The 22,047-nt window shown below is 43.4% G+C and overlaps 1 protein-coding gene across 4 annotated transcripts in view; it reads right to left on the reverse strand.

The window, feature by feature from the left end:
* PTPRG (protein tyrosine phosphatase receptor type G) overlaps positions 1-22,047 on the reverse strand; it is a 718,534-nt gene that overhangs the window by 199,943 nt on the left and 496,544 nt on the right. For all 4 annotated transcript variants that reach the window (XM_058726333.1, XM_058726331.1, XM_058726330.1 and 1 more), the window contains one exon: positions 21,486-21,581. In XM_058726333.1, coding sequence (XP_058582316.1) covers positions 21,486-21,581 — 96 coding nt within the window. The remainder of the gene's footprint in view (positions 1-21,485; positions 21,582-22,047) is intronic.

The following is a 22,047-nucleotide window of genomic DNA, read 5'->3' on the forward strand; positions in this document are numbered from 1 at the left end:
AAAATTAATTTTCACAGCGGAAAGCAGTCAGTTGAATTCGCAGTAACAACACGCAGGGAAATGCACACAGGGGCTGATAATCATAATCACACCCCTGTCCAGCTCTCCAAAATTAAAATGGAACCCAAAGAAGACAGAAGCCCCATTCAATCCACTTGTATGATGCCCATAAAACAAGTAAAGAAATAAACACAACAGGAGAAAACATCAAATGCGAAAAGCAGTGAAAAGTGAGCGCAGAAAAATTGCCAGTATCAAAACAACAATGAGGATGTTTCTCCAAACCTGATCGTGAGCAGCATTTATAAAACCCCTCTGACCTGCTTTCTTACCCCAGACGTGTTATTTTCATTAGTCACCAAGTTGCTTCAAATGCATGCTCCCAGAGCCTGAAACTAATTTTCTTCCTCCTACATAAGAACATAAAATTCCCACAATCTTGGTAATAGAAAGACATCATTTTTCCCCAGGTTCCAGCTACCACCATCTCTTTTCTTTATGACAAACGGATGACAGTGCGTCGTCCTCGGCTCCTCGCCAGCTTGGCCCTCTCACCACAGCCTTCCTCATCTGCTCCGAAATGCTAACCAAGTTAGCCCCCTTGCCCGGCCAGTTTTTCAATGGTTCCCAGATAAAAGCCCAGATTTGCCAGTCTCAAGGCTCTGTGGGGTCCAGCTCCAGCCCTAGCAGCTTCCTGTAGGTCCACGGGTACTCTGTTCTCCTACACTGGAGTGTTCACACATGGCTGCTAATCCCTAGGAGCTGAGAACTTCTTGACCTAGCTAACTTCTCCTTGATTGTGTCTGCTTCCAGTAGCCTTTCCTGACCTCGAACCTGGGCCTGACCCCCATCATCTGCTCTCAAAGCTCTGACTACCTCTTTCCTCTGCTGGACTTAACATGAGCTTAATTATGCATCCACTAACACATTCATATGATTAGTATCTATTCCTCTAACAGACTACGGTTTCTACAAGGACAAAGGCATGGTTTTGTCTTTACCAGGATAGCCCCAGTGCCTATCAGTGAGACTGGCATACATTTGGCTACAAGAAATACTTGGTAAATGAAAACTGAAAGGGGTCAGATAATTCTATAGGCATAGGCTGGAAAGGGCTAGATACTAACACCGTTCCGTCACTGAGATATAGGATGGTGCGTGATTCGCCGTGCTGGTGTAACGTCCACTCCTGTCATTTGTATGCGGACGAGCCCTGCAAGTCCTCAGGCTGCATCCAAACCAAATCGTAAAAATCTGTTTAGACATCCTTTCTTTGCCTTACTGAAGGCCACACAGGGGATGTAGCTTTGACATTCTCGATAACTGATAACATCACTGCCTAACAGAGTCCCCTCTGACACCAGGACCGTCTGTTTAACAACTTGTGATGGTAAACACTGCTCTCACTTTGCTTTATGGCCCAAGAATTTTTAAATGAAGCTTTTACAACAAGCATGTAATTGAAGGCATAGCGCTTTGCTGGGTGTCCGGGCTGGTTTTACACATGTGCCTGACAGAAAAACACTGCAACATCTCATCATTTAAAAAGCTAGAGAGGAGCAGATTATTACATTGGGGTGCTGGAAGATAAAGGCACGGAAGGTAGATTATCATTCTGATGAGCAGAGTCAGCTCGTGGATGGAAATACTCCTTTGCAGCAGGTCACAGCCTTCCTGATCTGGAAATGTCAAAAAATGCCTGTTGGCAGAACACGGCTAGACGTGAGCAGAACCGCTTCTGGGCTTCCAAAAAGTTTCATCGGCAGCCAAGAGGCCGGTCAGCACAATGAGGACCCCCCCAACCCCCTCATCCCACCCCACCCCACCCCAAGCCTCCCCGGTCTCACAAGACAAATCCCGTCCTGGCCCCGTGCATTAGTGAGTTCTTGGCATCGGCCCTGGACGGCCTCAGCAGGGACATGGGGTCGTGGGAGGCCTGGCTCTGGTACTGAGATGTCTAGATGTTGCTGCCAGAGCATGGAACTTTCTAGCACAAACATCCAAAATCTTTTACTGAAGCAACAGGACTGAGGGAGCTCTGTGGCAACAACCATATAAACCCACTTTGATGAGCTTGAAGCGAGGTTCCATAGGTAGGTAATTAAAATCATGTGCTCTGGAGGCAGGCTAATGGGAAACTCAAAGCTCTCACAATCTTAGCATCATCCAAATTTTAAGAGGGCTGCTGGCAGGAGGAGTCATTCAAAAATACAGGTTTCAAGACTGTCCCTTGAGGTGCTAATTGGCTTAGGTCCCAAGTACTGCCACTAGGGCCCCCTCCCCAGGTCTACACTCCTGGGAGGCTAGGGAGTTTACAGGATGGTAGGAAGCGGCATAATACTGAGGTTGACAAGCGAGGAAGAACTTCCAGAGTAAGGAAGACCTGGGTTAAAATCCCACCATTTTCCGGGGTGCCTGGGTGGCGCAGTCGGTTAAGCGTCCGACTTCAGCCAGGTCACGATCTCGCGGTCCGTGAGTTTGAGCCCCACGTCAGGCTCTGGGCTGATGGCTGGGAGCCTGGAGCCTGTTTCCGATTCTGTGTCTCCCTCTCTCTCTGACCCTCCCCCGTTCATGCTCTGTCTCTCTCTGTCCCAAAAATAAATAAAAAACGTTGAAAAAAAAAAATCCCACCATTTTCCAGTCCTGTGATTTTGGGTAAATCATCAAATATGGCTGTTCTTTGGTTTCCTCATTGGTCAGGTAGGGACAGATGTTCCTGCTGTACAAATCTGAGGCATGAAAGGAGATAAAAGGTACGGATAATAGGCACGTGGAAACAGAAAACTCCCCCGCGCGATATTATTCATAACAGAGGGAGCAGGAAGACCAGGAGGGGACGTATGAACTTGCTCTTTCTCTCCCCCACATTGCCTGCAGGGCTTACCAGAAGTGGAAATTTGTACCAACAAGCATCTACCCACAAGTGCTAGTGAAGCTCTTTTTCTTTCCAGCTCCCTACTCCCAGCTGTCCTCCACAGCCTCCTCCCCAAGGCAGGGACAGCCCTCCCTCATGCCGGGCTTCTCTAAGAAAAGTGAGCACAGCCCTCTCCCCTGGAGCTGCCCTTCCAATTCCCCAGCCATACCCTTCCATACCCATGCCAGGGGTTGGGGGGTGGGGAGTGCTGTCCTTGCTTCCAGCCTCTAACATCAAGCATGCCCAGCTGGCCAAGCCCAGACCCCAGTCCTAACCCCTAGTTCCCAGGTTAATGGGCAGGTTGGCCTTACTCTGCCTGCTCACCTCTCCAGGGGTAGACTCATGTGAGCCTCCGGTCCCAGCCGTAAGGCTCAAGCTGCCTTACCACCAGCAACCCTCACACTTGCGCGTCTTCTGGCTCCAACTAGCAGGAGGCACAAATGACCAGGCTTGTCCACCCCTCTGAGAATTTTACTACTTTGGATAAGACGACAAGATGGAGTCACCACCAGACAACGGCACCTTCTGAAACCGTTGTCTACGAAAGGAGAAGCGAATCCAAGTGGGACCGGTGTTATTCTGAGAAGTGGAGGAAGGGAGGCTCGTCGGGGTCTCAGGAGTCTCTCAAGAAAGAGAGACCACCACAGAGGAGGGCTTACACGAATCACCACCAGCTACGCAGAGGGCTGGCAGGGCAGAAGTAGGGGTGAACGATTTAATCACGGGAGCCCAAGACAGCCCAAGAGGCAGTCACCGGCTATGGTGACAGTTACCAACCTGTGCTGTACTGAAAATCACATCAGATAGGGACGCCTGGGTGGGCCAGTCAGTTAAGCGTCCAATTTCCGCTCAGGTCATGATCTCAGTCTGTGAGTTCGAGCCCTGCATTGGGCTCTGTGCTAGCAGCTCAGAGCCTGGAGCCTGCTCTGGATTCTGTGTCTCCCTCTCTCTCCGCCCCTCCCCTGCTTGTGCTCTGTCTCTCTCTCAAAAATAAATAAACATTAAAAGACAAAAGAAAAGAATCACATGAGAAACTGTTAAAAATACTGACACTCAGGCCACCTCCCAGACCAATGACATCTAAGTCCCAGGAGGGGGACCCAAACATCAGTGTTATTTAACACTTGCTCAGCGATCCCACCGTGCAGCTACCGTGGAGGACAATTGTCCCTGCCCTCTCAGCCCCATAAGTCTAGAAAAGAAGGGGAAAAAACCCCCACAGATAACATTTCACAAACCCTCCTCAGGTGAGAACACCTTTCCTCTCCCACACGATGCAGGCTAAGCTCCCCAGCCTCCATATAAGGGCTACACTTGGTAGCTCATTGTTACCACTGCATAAACAACAATGCATGCTGTTGCTTAAATTATAATGAAAGCTAACGCTTCTTGAGGACTTACTATGTGCTGGGCACATACTCATTTCACCTGTGTTAACTAGCACAAACTGCACAACAACCCTCCAAGGAAGCTCTCTTATTATTGGCTCCATTTACCAGAGAAGAAAACTGAGGGCCGGAAAGGCTAAGTAAACTGAAGTTTATTGCTACTTATGGGTAGAACTGGGATTTCATCAAGCAGTCTGACCTTAGAGTCCATCACCTTTATCAATCAAGCCTCTCACTGCTGGGGCTCCTGGGTGGTTCAGTCGGTTGAGCGTCCGGCTTTGGTTCAGGTCATGATCTCACCATTTGTGAGTTTGAGCCCGACGCCGGGCTCTGTGCTGACAGCTCAGAGCCTGGAGCCTGCTTCAGATTCTGTGTCCCCTTCGCTCTCCGCCCCACCCCTGCTTGTGCTCTGTCTCTCTCTGTCTTTCAAAAATGAATAAACATAAAAAAAGACTCTCACTGTTTTCATTCGATATCTTTATGGTAAGCACTGAGAATATTAACAGCAAACAAGCTAAGGTCTTGTCTTAAGGAGCTTGCAGGCGTGTGCGTGTGCCTATGTGTGCACAGGTGTGTTGAGGGAGAGCGAGCATGGATTAACCTCCTTGACAACAGAGACGATGCTTTATTCTGTCCACTAGACACTGTGCTGATGGCTGTATATGGGACACCATAGTGGCTCCATGACTTTGCAAAGGGAATTAACAAGCAAGGCAAGAGAAAGGCCATAAGAGAGGAAAGCAGGCCATGTGTACAGGGTTATCTCATTTCCCTTCAATGAGGGGGGACACAGTCACAGTTGCAGAAGGGAAGGCATCCCCTGCCCACAACCCCAATCTTTGGGGCACATCAAACACAAGGCCGAATGGCATGAATTTCCGGAACCGGCAATAATCCACAGGCCATACTATTTAAAAATCTGTAATGATCACATCATTATTGCTGGCAGTGCCTCTGACCAAGAAGGCACTAATAAGGGATCTCATAAAAGAGGATACATTTCCAGCACAAATAAGGCCACATAAAGGCTGCCTACTTTACAACCTTGATGCTGGGGAGTAACTCACTACTAGGAATTAAGCAGACTCTGGCGGGGGGGGGGGCAGCAGGAAATCTGATGAGGCCCCTTTTGCTTCCAAAGGGCCTCCCCACTATCTGCAGGCATCTGGGCCCATGTCATATGTTACTTGTCTCTCTCCCAGAAGACTGGCTGCTCCAATTAAATAACTATTTATTTCACCATCCAAGGTGCTAAAACTAATTACTTTAGCTCCTCTTTAAAGTAGTAAGAGAGACGTGTAGATGCTCCTCGAGGAAATTTGAATTTGGTTACCTCCTCCTGAATTACTGAGTGGCAGCACCAATAACAACCACTGAGACTTCAGAACCTTGTCTCACAGCCAAGGCCCTCAGAGAACAGAAGCACCCTCCTCCAAAATGCAAGGAGATGGACTGGGAAGGTGCACAGATCTGATGCGTCAAAAGCAGTATGTTTATTTTAATGCATCTATTTCGGGCCAGGCTTCCAAATAAGCAAAAGCAATGGTTCAAAGCGTTCCCTTTTATTTTGTTTTTTAAATTTGTTTAACATTTATTTATTATTGAGAGACAGAGTGAGACAGAGCATGAGCATGGGAGGGGCAGAGAGAGGAGGAGACACAGAATTTGAAGCAGGCTTCAGGCTCCGACCTGTCAGCCTGGAGCCCAACGTGGGGCACGAACCCACCAACTGCGAGATCATGACCTGAGCCGAAGTCGGACACCCAAATGACTGAGACACCCAGGCGCCCTCCCCCCGCCCCACTTTTATTTTGACATGGCAACTCGAGTTGTTACTAATTGCCACCATCACCAAAACTATTATTTTCATTTATTTATTTATTTTAAAATGTTTACTTATTTTGAGAGAGTGCGTGTGTGTACCCAAGCCAGGGAGGGCAGAGAGAGGTGGAGAGAGAGAATCCCAAGAAGGCTTTGTGCTGTCAGCACAGAGTCTCACGTGGGGTTCGATCTCAGGGGCCGTGAGATCATGACCTGAGACGAAGTCAAGAGCTGGACGCTGAACTGAATGAGCCACCCAGGCGCCCCAAAACTATTATTATTATAACAAATTTTATGGAGGGCTTTAAAGTGTGCTCCACAGTGCTTTCATATATATGACTCATTTGAAGTTCACAATAAACCAATCAGATATCAGTATATCCATCTGATGGACAAGGGAATTGAGGCAGCGAGGGAAATAAAATAGATTTGTCCAGAGGAACGTGCCAGTAAGTGATAAGTCAGAATTTTAGCATAGAACTTTTCACTCCAATATCCCAACCCTTTTTAGTGGTTTTCCTAGACACTGATTTCATAATCAAAGGGAATCTAAGTATCTGGGGAAGGTTCTGGAATCAGAATTCCTTCTCAGGGGGCTGTCAGGCGAATTAAGTGGAATAATGTATGTAGAATGCTTGACAGAATTGACAGAGGTTCTGGACCAGAGTCCACAACTATCACCTATTTTTTTTTTTTTAACTAGTGTTTATATTCAAAAAGAATCCAAAACTGGAAATCTTTTCTTTTAAATTTTTTTTGTTTAACGTTTATTTATCTTTGAGACAGAGAGAGACAGAGCATGAACGGGGGAGGGTCAGAGAGAGGGAGACACAGAATCCGAAACAGGCTCCAGGCTCTGAGCTGTCAGCACAGAGCCTGACGCGGGGCTCGAACTCACAGACCGCGAGATCATGACCTGAGCTGAAGTCGGCCGTTTAACCGACTGAGCCACCCAGGCGCCCCTGTAAATCTCTTTCAAGAAACCTTGTGATTTTACCTGTCTGAACCGTTTTAGCAGGATGAGGACATCTGTACAATGTAAAATATAGAAGAATCAAAGCTTTAGGCTGCTTGCCATTAAAAGGGGGGGGAGGGGTTGGGGGAGCCAGCCTACCAAGTTCAGATGTGGCCCTAAATATTCATTTCCTTTCCTGAAAGATTTAGGAATTGGCTTCGTGTTAGTTAGCTGCTTGCATTTCTGAGACATCTGGCGCTAAACCCTGTAATTGGTTGGGTTTTTTTTGTTTTGTTTTGTTTTGTTTTTTAAATAGAACCAGTGCCTGGCAGTCACCTTTGGAGAGCGCCTAAAAATAGAAATAATGCACTGAAACCTCATTAGAATGGTGCTCAAGGATGCCAAGTTACCAGAGAAAACACTGCTAAGGTCAAGTAAGACCCTAGTAACAGCATCTAGAAGTTCTAGGAAGTGAATTACCAAAGAGTCAGAACTGGGTACTGTTTCAGAGGCACAGAATTTTATTTCATGTATGTGGTGCAAACCAATTACTGGCAGTGTGACTTTAAGACTCCTCCTCACCAAACCCATTTACATATATATCCGTTTATGAAAGTTGTCTATTAGAACCAAAGGACTGATATCAAACGCATATTACACAAAATCGGTTGATAATACTCAACTGATAAACGCGGATGGAGTAACCCTTCTCATTCACTATTGTCCATAGTACTGATGTGCTTAATTCAGGCTTTCTTCAGTTTAAGTCTTGGCTTACCTCAACTTGGGGCAAACCCAAATTCCAAACAAGCACGCTCTAAATTAATGAGTGCTATCATATTATTCTGTATACAGCTACCTGGGAATTTGCGTGCACACCAAAATCACGTAACTTAACACATATCCAGAAAACACAAAAGGCTAAGAAAAACAGCATCTGCTGTACAGATGTGTCCAGGCGAGTCAACGCATAGTTATGTTTTATAGCAGGGGGGGATCCAATGGTAAGGATTTTCTCGAAAGACACCTGGGCAGTCCTAACAAAGACATGATGTGAGCCCTAACTACTGTGCCTTTTCCTATATCCCATTTGGACACTTATTTGTTGCGAGTGAAAAGGCAGGAGGATAAAATATTTCTATTTTGGAAGTTCTCCCCATTGTCTGGCTCCTAGTCCCTCACACATCAAAGGAGACACATTCCCAGAAAATACCACAACGGTATTCCCAAGAATTGGCTAAAAGGTCTTCCCAAGATCAAGGTGTTAGAGGAAAGGAGATTGCTGGAAAATCATAAAAAGTCTCCCACAGATACATGAAATTCAGTTTCTCACTGGTTTGCTCTCACACCATGTAAAAATGGTTGCACGGATTTCCATCCAATAGGAAAGATCTATGCGAACTGGTCTGTCTTCAAATACTATCCAAGTGGTACAGGGCACGTGCTTTGAAAGTGTGGGTCAGAGGCGCCCTCCAGAGACCGACATCAATCATCCTGAACAAAGAAACAAAAGCTCTGGGCCTCAGGTGGGTACAGACATGCCATATGTATTCAGATGCTACAGAAAGAGAAAACAAAACAATAGTTTCAATGTATCCCCCAAATACAAAAGAAAGTTGCAAGCTTCTTCTCCAATGGGCAACTGCGTGTTTCAGCACCACAGGTGAGTAGCACCAGGATTCCACACAGATAAAGATGGTTAATCATTCCTCTGGGACGATGCCTAGCTGCACAGAGAGTAACAAGATTTTCAAAGAGACAATAACAAACCTCTAAAATAAAACCAGCATTAATGGTTTTAAAATCCTGCCCTGGGAAATTACTTCTACGGTGCCATGGGATTGCGGCTGGGCTTTGCGGAGGCAGATTCCCCTATAACCTCCAAAAGGGAGGTTCGTAGATCTTTGAGTTTTTCAAACCAGCTCCTGCTGATTTTAAGTTCAAAGGCATTTGCACATGTTCTTACCTATGTTTACTTTTCTATGGCTGAGGGAATGTTTTATCAAATTGGTGCTTCTTTCACAAACTATTATCGTATCTGGGAATAAACACCCATGTGAGCTCTTTAATTTAAAGGCTGAACCCGGAATAGCTGGGCGGATTTAAAGCAGGGCCAATTTAAAGATTCTGCCATGTAAATCTTCATGCCTTGTCTTTAAATCCCAGTTGATTACACCTTGGTTGGCCAGGGACGGGGACCTCTCAGGTATGAAGTTTTTAGTTATTCCTATGGCCATTGACTAATGGACGGAGTAATGTGAACAGCTTCCCCATCCACTGAGATTAAAACGTCCAAGTGTCCTCAAATACTTACTAGCTAACCATGAAACAGGGTTTCTCAATCTCAGCACTGACACTTTGGGCCGGAGGCTTTTCTGCTGTGGGGGCTGTCCTGTGCACTGGAGAATGTTGGGCAGTGTTCCTGGTCTCTGTCCACTATATGCAGGTAGCACCGTCACCCCAGTGTGACCAGCAAGGGTCGCCAGACACAGCACAAGGCAAGATCCAGTAAGAGCACAGACCCTGGAGATGGACTGTTGTTGTCAAACACTGGCTCCAACATGTACTGGCCTGTGTAATCTTGAGAAATTTATATTGGAAAAAAAAAAAAAAACCCTCCATGCCTCAAGCTTCTGCATCTGTAAAATGGACTCAATAATACCTTGAGGGGCCCCAGTAAAAATTAAATAAGATAATGGTTAGTATAGGGTACTTTATTTGGGCATTTTATGAGTTACGTCCACAATAAATGTTCACTTTTATTAGCATCATTTGCAGTCTACTTAAAAGCGCCTTGTAATAGTTGACCTGGGGGAGGAGGGGAAAGCCCCGGGGGTTGGTGGGGGGGAGGGGCAGCGCGCGGAGAAGTGCCACTCGCTTCTCTTCTTGGGATGCAAAGTGCTTTAACTGTATCTCCCAAAGGGTCTAGCTAAAGCGTCCACTAGATCTCACTTCAGGGAGAGCAAGGCTAGGAAAAATAAGGATTGGATTGGAAGTCACGAAACTAGAATTCTCGCCTTGGCAGATGCCAAAGAGCTAGAGGATCCTGGTCAGCCTCGTACCTCCTCACAGCTGGGTCTCTCTACTGTGCACAGAGACACCTGTTTGGGGGATCGCTATACAATTCCTCATATTTTCTCTGAGACTATGACATGCAGGGTCTGTGACTTCTATTAGAACAACTGGCCCCTTGGGGCGCCTGGGTGGCGCAGTCGGTTAAGTGTCCGACTTCAGCCAGGTCACGATCTCACGGTCCCGTGAGTTCGAGCCCCGCGTCAGGCTCTGGGCTGATGGCTCGGAGCCTGGAGCCTGTTTCCGATTCTGTGTCTCCCTCTCTCTCTGCCCCTCCCCCGTTCATGCTCTGTCTCTCTCTGTCCCAAAAATAAATAAAAGACGTTGAAAAAAAAATTAAAAAAAAAAAAAAAAAAAAGAACAACTGGCCCAAAGAACGCAAATGTGAACTAAATGACAGCTTCTACACTCTTCATTGAGTGACGTACACAGGCAGAGTACTTGGTAACCATCCTTGAAGTGCAGTGATTTAATTAAAGAAGATCTGCACGTGGTCTTCTTCAAAGTCTCTTAATTATGTGATGCTTTGCCAATTATTAAATTGTCCTCCGTAATGTCCACTAAGAGGAAATTTGAATTACAGGCCATTTGCAGACCAGAGATGTACTGAAAACACCTGAGAGGCTATAAATTCAACGCTGTACATCCACAAATCTACTCCGAAATTGCATCTGAACATTAAAAATGACTCTAGCCTTCACCGAACGGTAAGTCCTATGAAATCAATTAGCTGTTAAAATAGTTTAATTGGAACATATGTATTTTAATTTGTGTGTGTGTAGAAAAAAAGTCTTCCTAATCAACCCCAAACATTCGGAAATTACACTTCTAGGTAATGTAGTGAAAGAAGCGAACTTATAACTGGATAAAACCAAGGATGTGGAAAATGGGAGAAGGATGATACTCAAACAGCGGCAACTGGAAAGGAAGAAATTAAGAACCAAATTAGTATACTGCAATTATACTGAAAAGCGTCTCAGAAGGAAGTTTTAACAATTCACCATTACTCGCTAACACCAACTCATGTGTTCTCCCACTAAAAAATCGTTACTGGGTATATAACTACTAATTTCTTTTCTCTTGTAGTTCTTCCCTCCCTCTTCTTTTTTCTCCCTGTCTCTGTCTCTCCCTCCACTTTCCCTCCCTCCTTCCTTCCTTTCTTCCTTGACTTCCTTCATTCCCTCTTTCCTCCCTCCCTTCCTTTTTTTTCTATGCAGTGGGGGCCCTGTTTCCCATTCCCAACAGAACTGGTCAAAAGTGAAAACAAAAAAAAGCTTAGAGGTATCTTTAGGAATGATAGCAAATGTATTCTTCATTTAAAAAAAAAAAAAGACTCCCAGGGGATGGTTACAAAAATAAAAAGATCTGGGGTGCCTGTGGGGCTCAGTCATTTGAGAGTTCTGAGTGTAGGACTCTTGATTTCATCTCAGGTCATAGGATTGAGCCCTGAGCTGGACTCCATGCTAACAGCATGTAGCCTGCTTGGGATTCTGTCCGCCCCCACCCCCCTTCTCTGCTCCTCCCCCACTCACGCATGTGCTCTCTCTTTCTCTCAAAAATAAATAAACTTTTTTTAAAACATAAGAAAAAAATTAGAACTATCTATAGCAAGGATAGCAAATGTATTCCTCATTTAAAAAAGAAAAAGATTCCTAGAGGATGGTTAAAAAAATAAAAAGATTGATTTACGTCACCATGCATAAAAGACATGATTTATACTTTCACAGTGGTGTTTTGGTCTGCAAAAAGATGGAAGAAAGAAAAATGGAGGTGCGCCTGGGTGGTTCAGTCAGTAACGCCACAGACTCTTGATTTCAGCTCAGGTCATGATCTCATGATTCGGGAGACACAGCCCTGCATGGGGTTCTGGGCTGACACCACAGAGCCTACTTGGGATTCTATTTCTCCCTCTCTCTCTCTCTATCACCCCCACCTGCTCACGCAAGCAGGCGTTCTCTCTCTCTCAAAGTAAATAAATATTTTTTTTGTTTTAAAGGAGAAAGGACAGCCCAGTTCTAAAATTCACAAATAGGAACTTCATACTTGAAAATGACACATTTACTATGTTGAAAATGTGCACAAGATGGAATTGCATATTCTTTCCTTGATATTTCACCTCCCTTACCTGATCCGTCTTCCCTACCCCAATGATAAAATGATGCCACCTTGGAAGAAAGGATTGAAAGGCAAACTCTTAAAAACCTGCCGTTCCCCAGCTACTCTAAGGGGAGGCTAGAAATCTAAGGACACATTGACAATTTTCATAGAGAAAGACACAGAGAAGGTGCTTAATAAATATTGCAGAATGAACAAATGAGTTAGCAAATGAGGGCATGAATAAATAAATGAGAAAATATGACATTTTGTTCACTTAAGGAATCTGAAGGAGAAAGGAGGGACAGAGGAAGAAAAACACACACATGTAAAGAAGAGGAAGAACAAGAAACTCAAAGAAATGTGTACATAGGTGCCCTGACATACACGTGCGTGCGCGCGCACACACACACACACACACACACACACACACACACACTCATCAACATCACAAAGAGACCGTAGGGAGGCTATAAATAAGCAACAGAGGCAAGCCAGAAAGAAATATAGTAAAATAATCCACAAAAGCTTCTCCATCCACCTTCTACTGAGATAAAAGCATTCTGGTAGGAGATCTTATAAAAAAACATTCTCTCATACAGATGCATCCCAATATTCTTGGCACTAAAACACTCCTTTGAGGCCACTGAATGCCACTTTAAAATTTGTAAAGCCCTGTTGCCTTTTCACAGCCACGGGCATAAATGGAGATACATCCCTCTGATAGTATGTTGGACCCAATGGAGCCCCAGGTGACCATTCTCAGAGGGTTACCAACCTCAGTGAATCAGGAGACTCATAGCCTTCATGTTCATGTCCTTGACCGTCTCAAGAGATGGTCTTAAACCTCTATGTAACTACAGACCCTTTTAGGTGAAGCTTACACAACCACCTAGATATGCTCTTTCAAAAAACCCAAATGACTGATGTTGTGGTAGGACCCCGAGAGGTGTGGTATAACTTAGTCCTACTCGGTGTATATTTCCTGAACGGTAACTGAGGTCAAGACACTGGGGTGAGGGTGAGGCAAAGGTGGATGGTGGGGTACAAACAGAACAGGACCAGGACATGGACCTCAGTCTCAAAGAGTTTACATTCTAGTATTCTCAGGTCCTATGTCTCCTAGTGCCTGTTTCTGATACTCCTCAGCTCACAGGCTATGGGTTGTTCCTTTACATTCAGGACTATAGAGCCCGTGTGTCTCCACCACATTCGGTGAAATATTTGCACAACCAACCCACAGTGCTAGTCATCGGCAAGAGATGCAGTGATGAGCAAGTGAAGACTCCCAGTCCTCAATGATCTCACAGTAAAGACAGGAGAAAGTAAAATAACAGTTTTAATGCAAGATGGAATGCTAAGAGAAACAGCGGGTTAAAGGAAGGACAGACGTATCACATCTACCTGTGGTGGGGGAGGGAAGGCAAAATGCAGGGAAGTGGAGAAAAGGCCTTCCTTCCAGGCCCTAGACAGATGAGTCATCAAGAACTCCTCCTGCCTTCACAAGGTCTATAAATAATCCCAGGTGCTGCCATTTCATTTAATTACTCAGCCTCTCCAGATGGAGAAATATAATTAAGCAGTCTGTACCACTGACATGATATAAAGAATGGGTTAGCAACTTGTGAAACATTTGAGTTTTGAAGTTTGCTTTCAACAATGAAGTCAGGGCAGAAATGAAGAAGGAGCAAAAGACAGAACTGGAGACGTCGGGGAAAACCAAATGACTGGGATTATATTCTGGGTAGAAATGGAAATAGAAACAGAAAAAGAAAATACTGGCCCAAGGGGGCTGAACTTTCCCAGGAGGAGGAAAAATGAAACCTTAAATAAAGAAATCTCAACAAGGTTGTTGAAGATAGGTTGTCAGAAAGAACCCTAAATAAATCAGGATGCAATTTATTTATTTCTTAAATGTACAAGGCCTATGCCATTGACTGGACCTTTGGATACAGACATAATAAAAATTTTACATCTTTGCATCTGATGCAAAGATTCAGAAGAGACTATAGGCCCTAAAAAGTCTAGCAAGGAGGCTGGCAAGAACATCACGTTAAGAGAGTTTCTACATGTAGACACTCTTCTAAAAATCATGTGTTTATAATTCCACAGTTCAAGGGAATCAGGAAATACAAATAAAATTTTAGGCATTCCAATAACAATGGCAACTAGGCAGTAAAACAAACGAGACGTTCCCCCCAAATGGTAAATTCGACAATAATCACGTGCTTCCTGGAGAAAAACACAATCAAACGTGCAAACCTACAATAATCAAAACTACAAAAAGCTTGGGGATACCAACTTTGTATGGGCATCAGATGGAAAGCCATTGAGAAGGCTGCACAGACAGAAGCCACTTGGATTCTGACAGGAATGGAGGGAAGTGTTCAATGACAAACAGTGAAGAGACATATTGAAAGAAATACCAATTCCACCAGGGATGACAGAGATTTCTTGGTCTTAAAAAATACAGGCCAAGTTGGGGTAAAGTCATCCTGAGCACCTGGTACTCTCTACTCAATAAACTTTAGCTGGAGCCAATCAAATTCTTTTGTGCCTTGCTTTCAAAGTAAAGCATCCTTCTACAAATTATCTAATCATTCCACTGATATTTCAACTTTCCTGTCAACATAAGCTTTTCATATTTCTTTCTTTAAACAGAAAAGCTATGTAGATTGTTATCAGAAAAACAGAATATTTTGAAGGAGTATTTTAATGACATTTGGTATTTTATATTTTTACAGGAATTCATATCAAGCTAACAGCAAAGAATAGTAGAGGTTCTACTTTAACAAACAGAAAACAATTATTTTAATTTTTGTACTGACATAAATTAGCTACACAAGCACTTATTCCCTTTAGTGGTTTATCAACACATATCTCCATCTCTTGCCAATTTCTTATTCTAATTTATCTAAAAAAGCCTTTCAACAACCTACCGTCTTGCCGTGCCCCTAGATCTGCTAGAGGGCTGTTGATCCAAAGGTGTGTGTGAACTAGAAAAAAGGTGTTCTCTCCTCTAGATACATTACTCACCAGTGGCGATGAAATGAATGTACCATCTAGAACATGTGGGCTCAAATGTACACAAGCGTATGTGGCTGCCATGATTCATCATTTCCCCTGCATGGAAGTGAACCTTCCTTCCCGCAGTGGTGTTCATACAAAGCACTTGGGGGAGACATGGCTCACCGTCTTTCAGCATTGAGAGTGACCTTCAACTCTGTCTGTAATCAAAAGATGTCAGCCACCATTCAAGGTTACCGAGGTTCAGGATGGGGTCGTGATCTTAAGATCATGTTGACACGAAAGCATGAGGAGCTTGACCGGAGATTGTGTTGCAATGGGAATGTATGCCCCCTCCAGAGCAGACAGCCAGCCCCTACTCACATCTTGATTACTGCCACATCATCAGGACATTTTATGTAATATCTGCCATATTTAACTGAAGAACTGTAAACACCCTGTAGGATCAACAATCATGCCTGTGAGCTACAAGAGGCACACCTGCAGGCAACCTCTAGTCTAAGCCAACCTAAGGTCCCTTGGTCAACCATGTGCCCACCAGGTCTGTGCCTGTTTCAGTGTTTTGGAAACATTATGAACTTCATAATATCCACTCACAGCAAAGGCGGTGGGAGAGCTGAAATTACTCAGAATAACAGGCACATAATAAGGAAGGAAAAAGAAACAAAGGTAACAATTTGAATCCATAAGAAAATTATTCTAGCGTACGGAGTGAGCTAACATCAAGGCTATACCATCTACATGGAACTAGGAGCCTCGCCTAGACCTGCACTTGTCATTCATGTCATGTCACTCTGGCCAATTAATATGTGCGTTTATAAGCATTAAGTCAGCATACAGCCTCTCTACAAATGGAACAGTTTCTCCACTCACCTCTTTCTAGCCATTATCACATGCGACTGTGACAGTGAGGTCCTAGTGGGCAGAAGCTGATCGCATTTACTATAGCTAATGTAGCAACTAATGCCCTTCCTGGCACTGAATCTGTGCTGAACAGATGACAAATACTTTTTCAATAACAAAATGTGAGATCCCAGGCTTGAATTTGAAAACATAGATCAAGATTTATCTGACTACTTGGGGGGAAAATACCAAACTCCCCAACTTAACATTCATTTTTTAAAAGTTTCTTAATGTTTATTCATTTTTGAGAGAGAGAGGGAGAGGGAGAGAGAGAGAGAGGGACCGAGAGAGAGGGAGACACAGAATCCGAAGCAGGCTCTTCACTCCAAGCTGTCAGCACAGAGCCCTATTGGGAACTTGAATCCACGACCCCTGAGATCATGATCTGAGCTGAAGTCAGACGTTTAACCAACTGACCCACCAAGGTGGCCCCCCAATTTAACATTCTTATAGAAAGATGCAAACTACAATGATCTCAAAGTATGGAATCTAATTAGACGGCCAAATTAAAGTGATAATAATACTCTCCTCCTCTCCGCTGCTCAACGTAGTGCTAGCTGCAATGTATAAATGCATCTGTGGCTTATAAGGAAAACAAAGGAAGCAGCTCAACACAGCTGGTCTCTAAATAAAATTTCTGTTCTATTTTATATTATCCATCCTGTATTTTGTGTACACAGGGCAGCAAGCCAAAATTTTGAAGAGGACTTATCAGAGAACGTATATCTTTGTGTGTAAAGTAGAAGTCATGTCCTAGAAGTAATTTAACAATTCAAACCCTAGATTTCACACTGAAGCATTTTGCTGGTTTGTATGCCAATGTGCTTTGCCTGCCTAAGACTCTAATTGGTCTCACATTTCACAAGAGTTAACAGAGCTAGAAAAATAGAAAGCTATTCGGTAGCACATATTGTGAACTGGTTCTCTCAGAACTCATAAAAACATTTTTAAAATCTGTTTTCCTCCACGGAAGGTGACCTATAAAGTAGGACCTGGTAGGGCTGGGCATGAGTGGCCATGACAGAGAAGGAGGAGGGGGTAGATCTGACGGTGAGGCTATAGGAGTAGAGGTTGAACTACAAGAAAAACAGCATGCCAAAAGGACAGTAACAGAAAACAAGGGATTAACCATGGAAGTGGGTATTGTTTAAAAATGGCTCAAGTGACCTCAAGTATTGTGGAAGGCAAACCAATCATGGTTTATTTATTTTTGGGACAGAGAGAGACAGAGCATGAACGGGGGAGGGGCAGAGAGAGAGGGAGACACAGAATCGGAAACAGGCTCCAGGCTCCGAGCCATCAGCCCAGAGCCTGACGCGGGGCTCGAACTCACGGACCGCGAGATCGTGACCTGGCTGAAGTCGGACGCTTAACCGACTGCGCCACCCAGGCGCCCCAAACCAATCATGGTTTAGATGCAAGTGACCTGCCCACAGGGCAGTGCCCAAAATAGACTTCTGTTCACGCAAAGAAGACACACACACCGTAGGTCTCCATCCCACAGATAAAGAATTGCATGGATATGGATACATGTTTTATTTGGCATTGATCAAGTGTCTACTATGTGCCAGGACCCACGTTAGGGGCTTCATTTAATGACTACTTTAATTTTGATGGTGTAGAAGTTGCTATCTTCATTTCACAGATAAGAATACTGAGGTTGGGTGGGGGGTACCTGGGTGGCTCAGTCAGTTAAGCACCCAACTTCAGCTCAGGTCATGATCTCACAATCTGTGAGTTTGAGCCCCGCATCGGGCTCTGTGCTGACAGCTCAGAGCCTGAAGCCTAATTCAGATTCTGTGTCTCCCCCTCTCTCTACCCCTCCCCTGCTCATGCTCTGTGTCTTTCTGTCTCAAAAATAAATAAAAACAGAGAGAGGCCAACATAATGAAGAAGTAGGGGAATCTGAACTTCTGATATTTCTCAAACAAAGAAGGGCTAAAGCCAAAGGGCTTTGAACTCCAAGAGGCTGGGAGGAAAGGAGACTGAGTCCCTACCAGGGATACACTGGGACAATCTGACAGGCCACAGGGCTACTTCAAGGAAAAACTCAGAGCACACCTGGTGGAGGGTCCAAAACATCACTGTGAGTAGGGAAATAAAATAACCAAAGTCACAACAAGAGAGAGCAAGTAACACTTTCCAAAAAACACCTCCTGACGGGCCAGGCCCCGGACAGTGTATCACCCTCCTTTAATATAGCAGTGATCGCAGGTGCAGAGCACACAACAAGCTTTTAAAACGCGTAAGTGACAGAAAAGTAGCCAAAATGATGAAACAGAAGAATTCTCCTCAAAAGAAATTACAAGAAGAAATGACAGCTAAAGAATTGATCAAAACAGATATAAGCAATATAATGGAACAAGAATTTAGAATAATAGTCATAAGATTTATCACTGGGCTTGAAAAAAGCATAAAAGACAGCAGAGAATATGTTGCTGCAGAGATCAAGGAACTAAAAATTAGTCATGAGGAGATAAAAAATGCTATAAACGAGGTGCAAAATAAAATGGAGGGGGCCACAGCGCAGATTGAAGAGGCAGAGGGGAGAAAAGGTGAATTAGAAGATAAAATCATGGAAAAAGAGGATGCTGAGAAAAAGAGAGATAAAAAAAATCCTGGATCACGAGGGGAGAATTAGAGAACTAAATGCTTCAATCAAATGGAACAATATCCACATCAGAGGAATTCCAGAAGAAGAGAGAGAAAGGAGCTGAAGGTGTACTTGAACAAATCATAGCTGAGAACTTCCCCAATCTGGGGAAGGAAACAGACATTGGAATCCAGGAGGCAAAGAGAGCTCCCTTCGGACGTAACTTGAATCGATCTTCCACACGACATATCCTAGCGAAACTGGCAAAATACAAAGATAAAAAGAGAATTCTGAAAGCAGCTAGGGATAAACAGGCCCTAACATACAAAGGTAGACACATAAGGGTAGTCGCAGACCTATCTACTGAAACTTGGCAGGCCAGAAAGGAATGGCAGGAAATCTTCAATGTGATAAACAGAAAAAAAAATATGCAGCCAAGACTCCTTTACCCAGCAAGCCTGTCATTCAGAATAGAAGGAGAGATTAAGGTTTTCCCAAACAAACAAAAACTGAAGGAATTCATCACCACTAAACCAGCCCTACAAGAGCTCCTAAGGGGGATTCTGTGAGGAAAATGTTGCAAGGACCACAAAGTACCAGAGACATCACTACAAGCATGAAACCTACAGATAACACAATGGCTCTAAACCCATATCTTTCAATAATAACACTGAATGTAAATGGACTAAATGCTCCCATCAAAAGACACAGGATATCAGAATGGATAAAAAAACAAGACCCATCTATTTGCTGTCTACAAGAGACCCATTTTAGACCTGAGGACATCTTCAGATTGAAGGTGAGGGGATGGAGAACTATCTATCATGCTACTGGAAGTCAAAAGAAATAAATAAAAACATACAAAAATGCAAGTAAAAAAGAATACTGAGGTTGGAAAGTTTAAATAACTCTATCACCATTATGCACCTGTTAAGTAGAAGAGAAGGGACTCAAAAGCAAATCGTTTTTTTTTTATTATTTTTTTCCCTAAATGTTTATTTATTTTGAGAGCAGGGGAGGGAAGGGACAGACAGAGAGGGAGAGAATCCCAAGCAGACTCAGTGCTATCAGCACAGAGCTCAATATGGGGCTTGAACTCATGAACCATGAGATCATGACCTGAGCTGAAATCAAGAGTTGGATGCTTAACCAACTAAGCCACCGAGGTGCCCCAAAAGCAAAGAGTTTTGACTCCAGTGAGTGAGCTCTTAAAACACTATGCTCACCTGTGGTTTATGAAAGTAATCATAGAAAAGAGATGTGTGGAAGAACGAGAGATACCAAGCAAATACATAAACAGACAACTTCCAAAATATTTGACCATGAGCCACAGTAAGAAGTATGGTTAATAACATTACCAAGTACATACCCACTATGCCTCTGTGTGGAAACAACTAAAAAAAAGGTTCTACCAAAAAAAAAAAAAGTTTTACAGAAATATTTACCCTTACTATGTGTCATACACTCTGATGTATTCTGATTTTTTTTTTTTCTATTCTGTTTCATTATTTTAAAACTGCTGGCAGGATTTGCTGAAATTATTTTATGGCCCATTGCTAGGTCAGAACCCACAGTTTGAAAAACAGTACCATAACCAACCCTAATGACCACCACGCTCACTGTTTCTGAGGTTGAAGCAGAATATTAAGTTTTTCAATTTCTCACATATAATCTCCCATTTGAGGCTTTTACCCAAGAAAGGAAAGGGAGAGAGGGTGGTTAAGAGGGAGAGACAGCAGTGGACAAAACTGTCCATCGTGGGTCACAAGCTAAAAAGAGTAGTGAAATTAACATATTCCAAACAAGACTGGCTCTTTCTCAAAGACAAAGAAGCTTGCCCCTTTAAGGCAGGGGTTAAAGACCCATGGTGGAAAAGGTTCTGATGTCTCCCACACCCCTTTGAGTTGTCAGAAAGACATTGTCCAACAATGACTCACTGATGGAAGAAACACTGGTATGTGGTCTTCAGGCGAATTTTAAGACGGAAGGACAAGTCACATACCTACTACTCAGGTTACTTTCCACACAAAAAAGCGCCAGATGTCCTCTCAGCTACTTTTTTAAGACACTTGATGGTTAACACTACTTTAATTTGATGTGACTTATTAAAAAGCCTGGATGGCCTTATCTATGGAAGGACGCAAACTGTGGCTTCTAGCTGTAGAAGCAGCACATGAATTAGGAACGCTCAATACAAACAACAAAAAAGAAAGCATGCGGGTTCATGACTGTACTAATTTGGAAATGGTCTCAGGGAAAACTTTAGTTACCATGGGGATTTGGGGAGGGAAAGAGAAGGGGTCTCTTCAGAGAAGTGACTGATGCTATTTATTAATCTACTTGTAAGTAATGTCAAGTTAAAAGTTGCTCCAAAGAAAATCACCTTTTTTTTTTAACATCAGTCTCTTAACATGCTGAAGGAACCTGTTCAAAACGCTTCAGCAGTGAAGTAACTTAGATGATAAATGTGTTCTTCAATCTGTGCACCAGTCAAGTAGCAATAAAATCAGAATAATTCATGCAAAAATTTTCATTATGTTTCTAAACATACTTATTTACATTTTAAATCACACATTAGACAATATGAAATATCTTTCATTTAGACAGGTGCAAACTAGAAAACAGATGCATTCATTAAACATAGAACAATTCGGCGAATTAAAAAAAAAATACTCAGAGAACTCTCTGGTTCAAGTACTTGAACCACCGTTAGCTTACTTGAAAAAATATGGCCATGGCTCCGATTATTCTGTTTTCAGAAATTGCGGTTTGAAAGCTGTCAAAGTCATCTGGATTATAAAAGAAAATCTGCATCTGTAAAAGAACAATTGAAATATGTATAAGGAAAAAATTCAAACGTACATGAAAGTAGACAGAATAGCACAAGGTACCCAGATTCCTCACTTCTTAAGATTTTGCCAAATGTGTCCATCTATCTGTATTTTTTCTTTGCTAAAGTATCTGAGAGCAAACCCCACGCGTCAGATCATTTTACCCCTACATACCATACAAGCACACATCTTCTCACATAGCTATAGTGTCTTCATGCTACCCAAGGCAAATAACACTGACACCTGATTGCCTGATATTCATGTCATGGTGAAAGTTCCCTATCAGGAAGCAAAATTTTAACGAACTGAAACATCCTGAAGTAAAAAAAAAAAAAAAAAAAAAAAAAAAAGTACGCCTATGAGATTCATTCCATGTACACATTAAAATTACAAATGCTTAAACGGGCACATCTTTATAAGCAATACTCTTTCAGACGAATTTGAAGGGG

Source organism: Neofelis nebulosa, chromosome 4, assembly GCF_028018385.1.
Source record: "Neofelis nebulosa isolate mNeoNeb1 chromosome 4, mNeoNeb1.pri, whole genome shotgun sequence".
Taxonomy (NCBI): domain Eukaryota; kingdom Metazoa; phylum Chordata; class Mammalia; order Carnivora; family Felidae; genus Neofelis; species Neofelis nebulosa.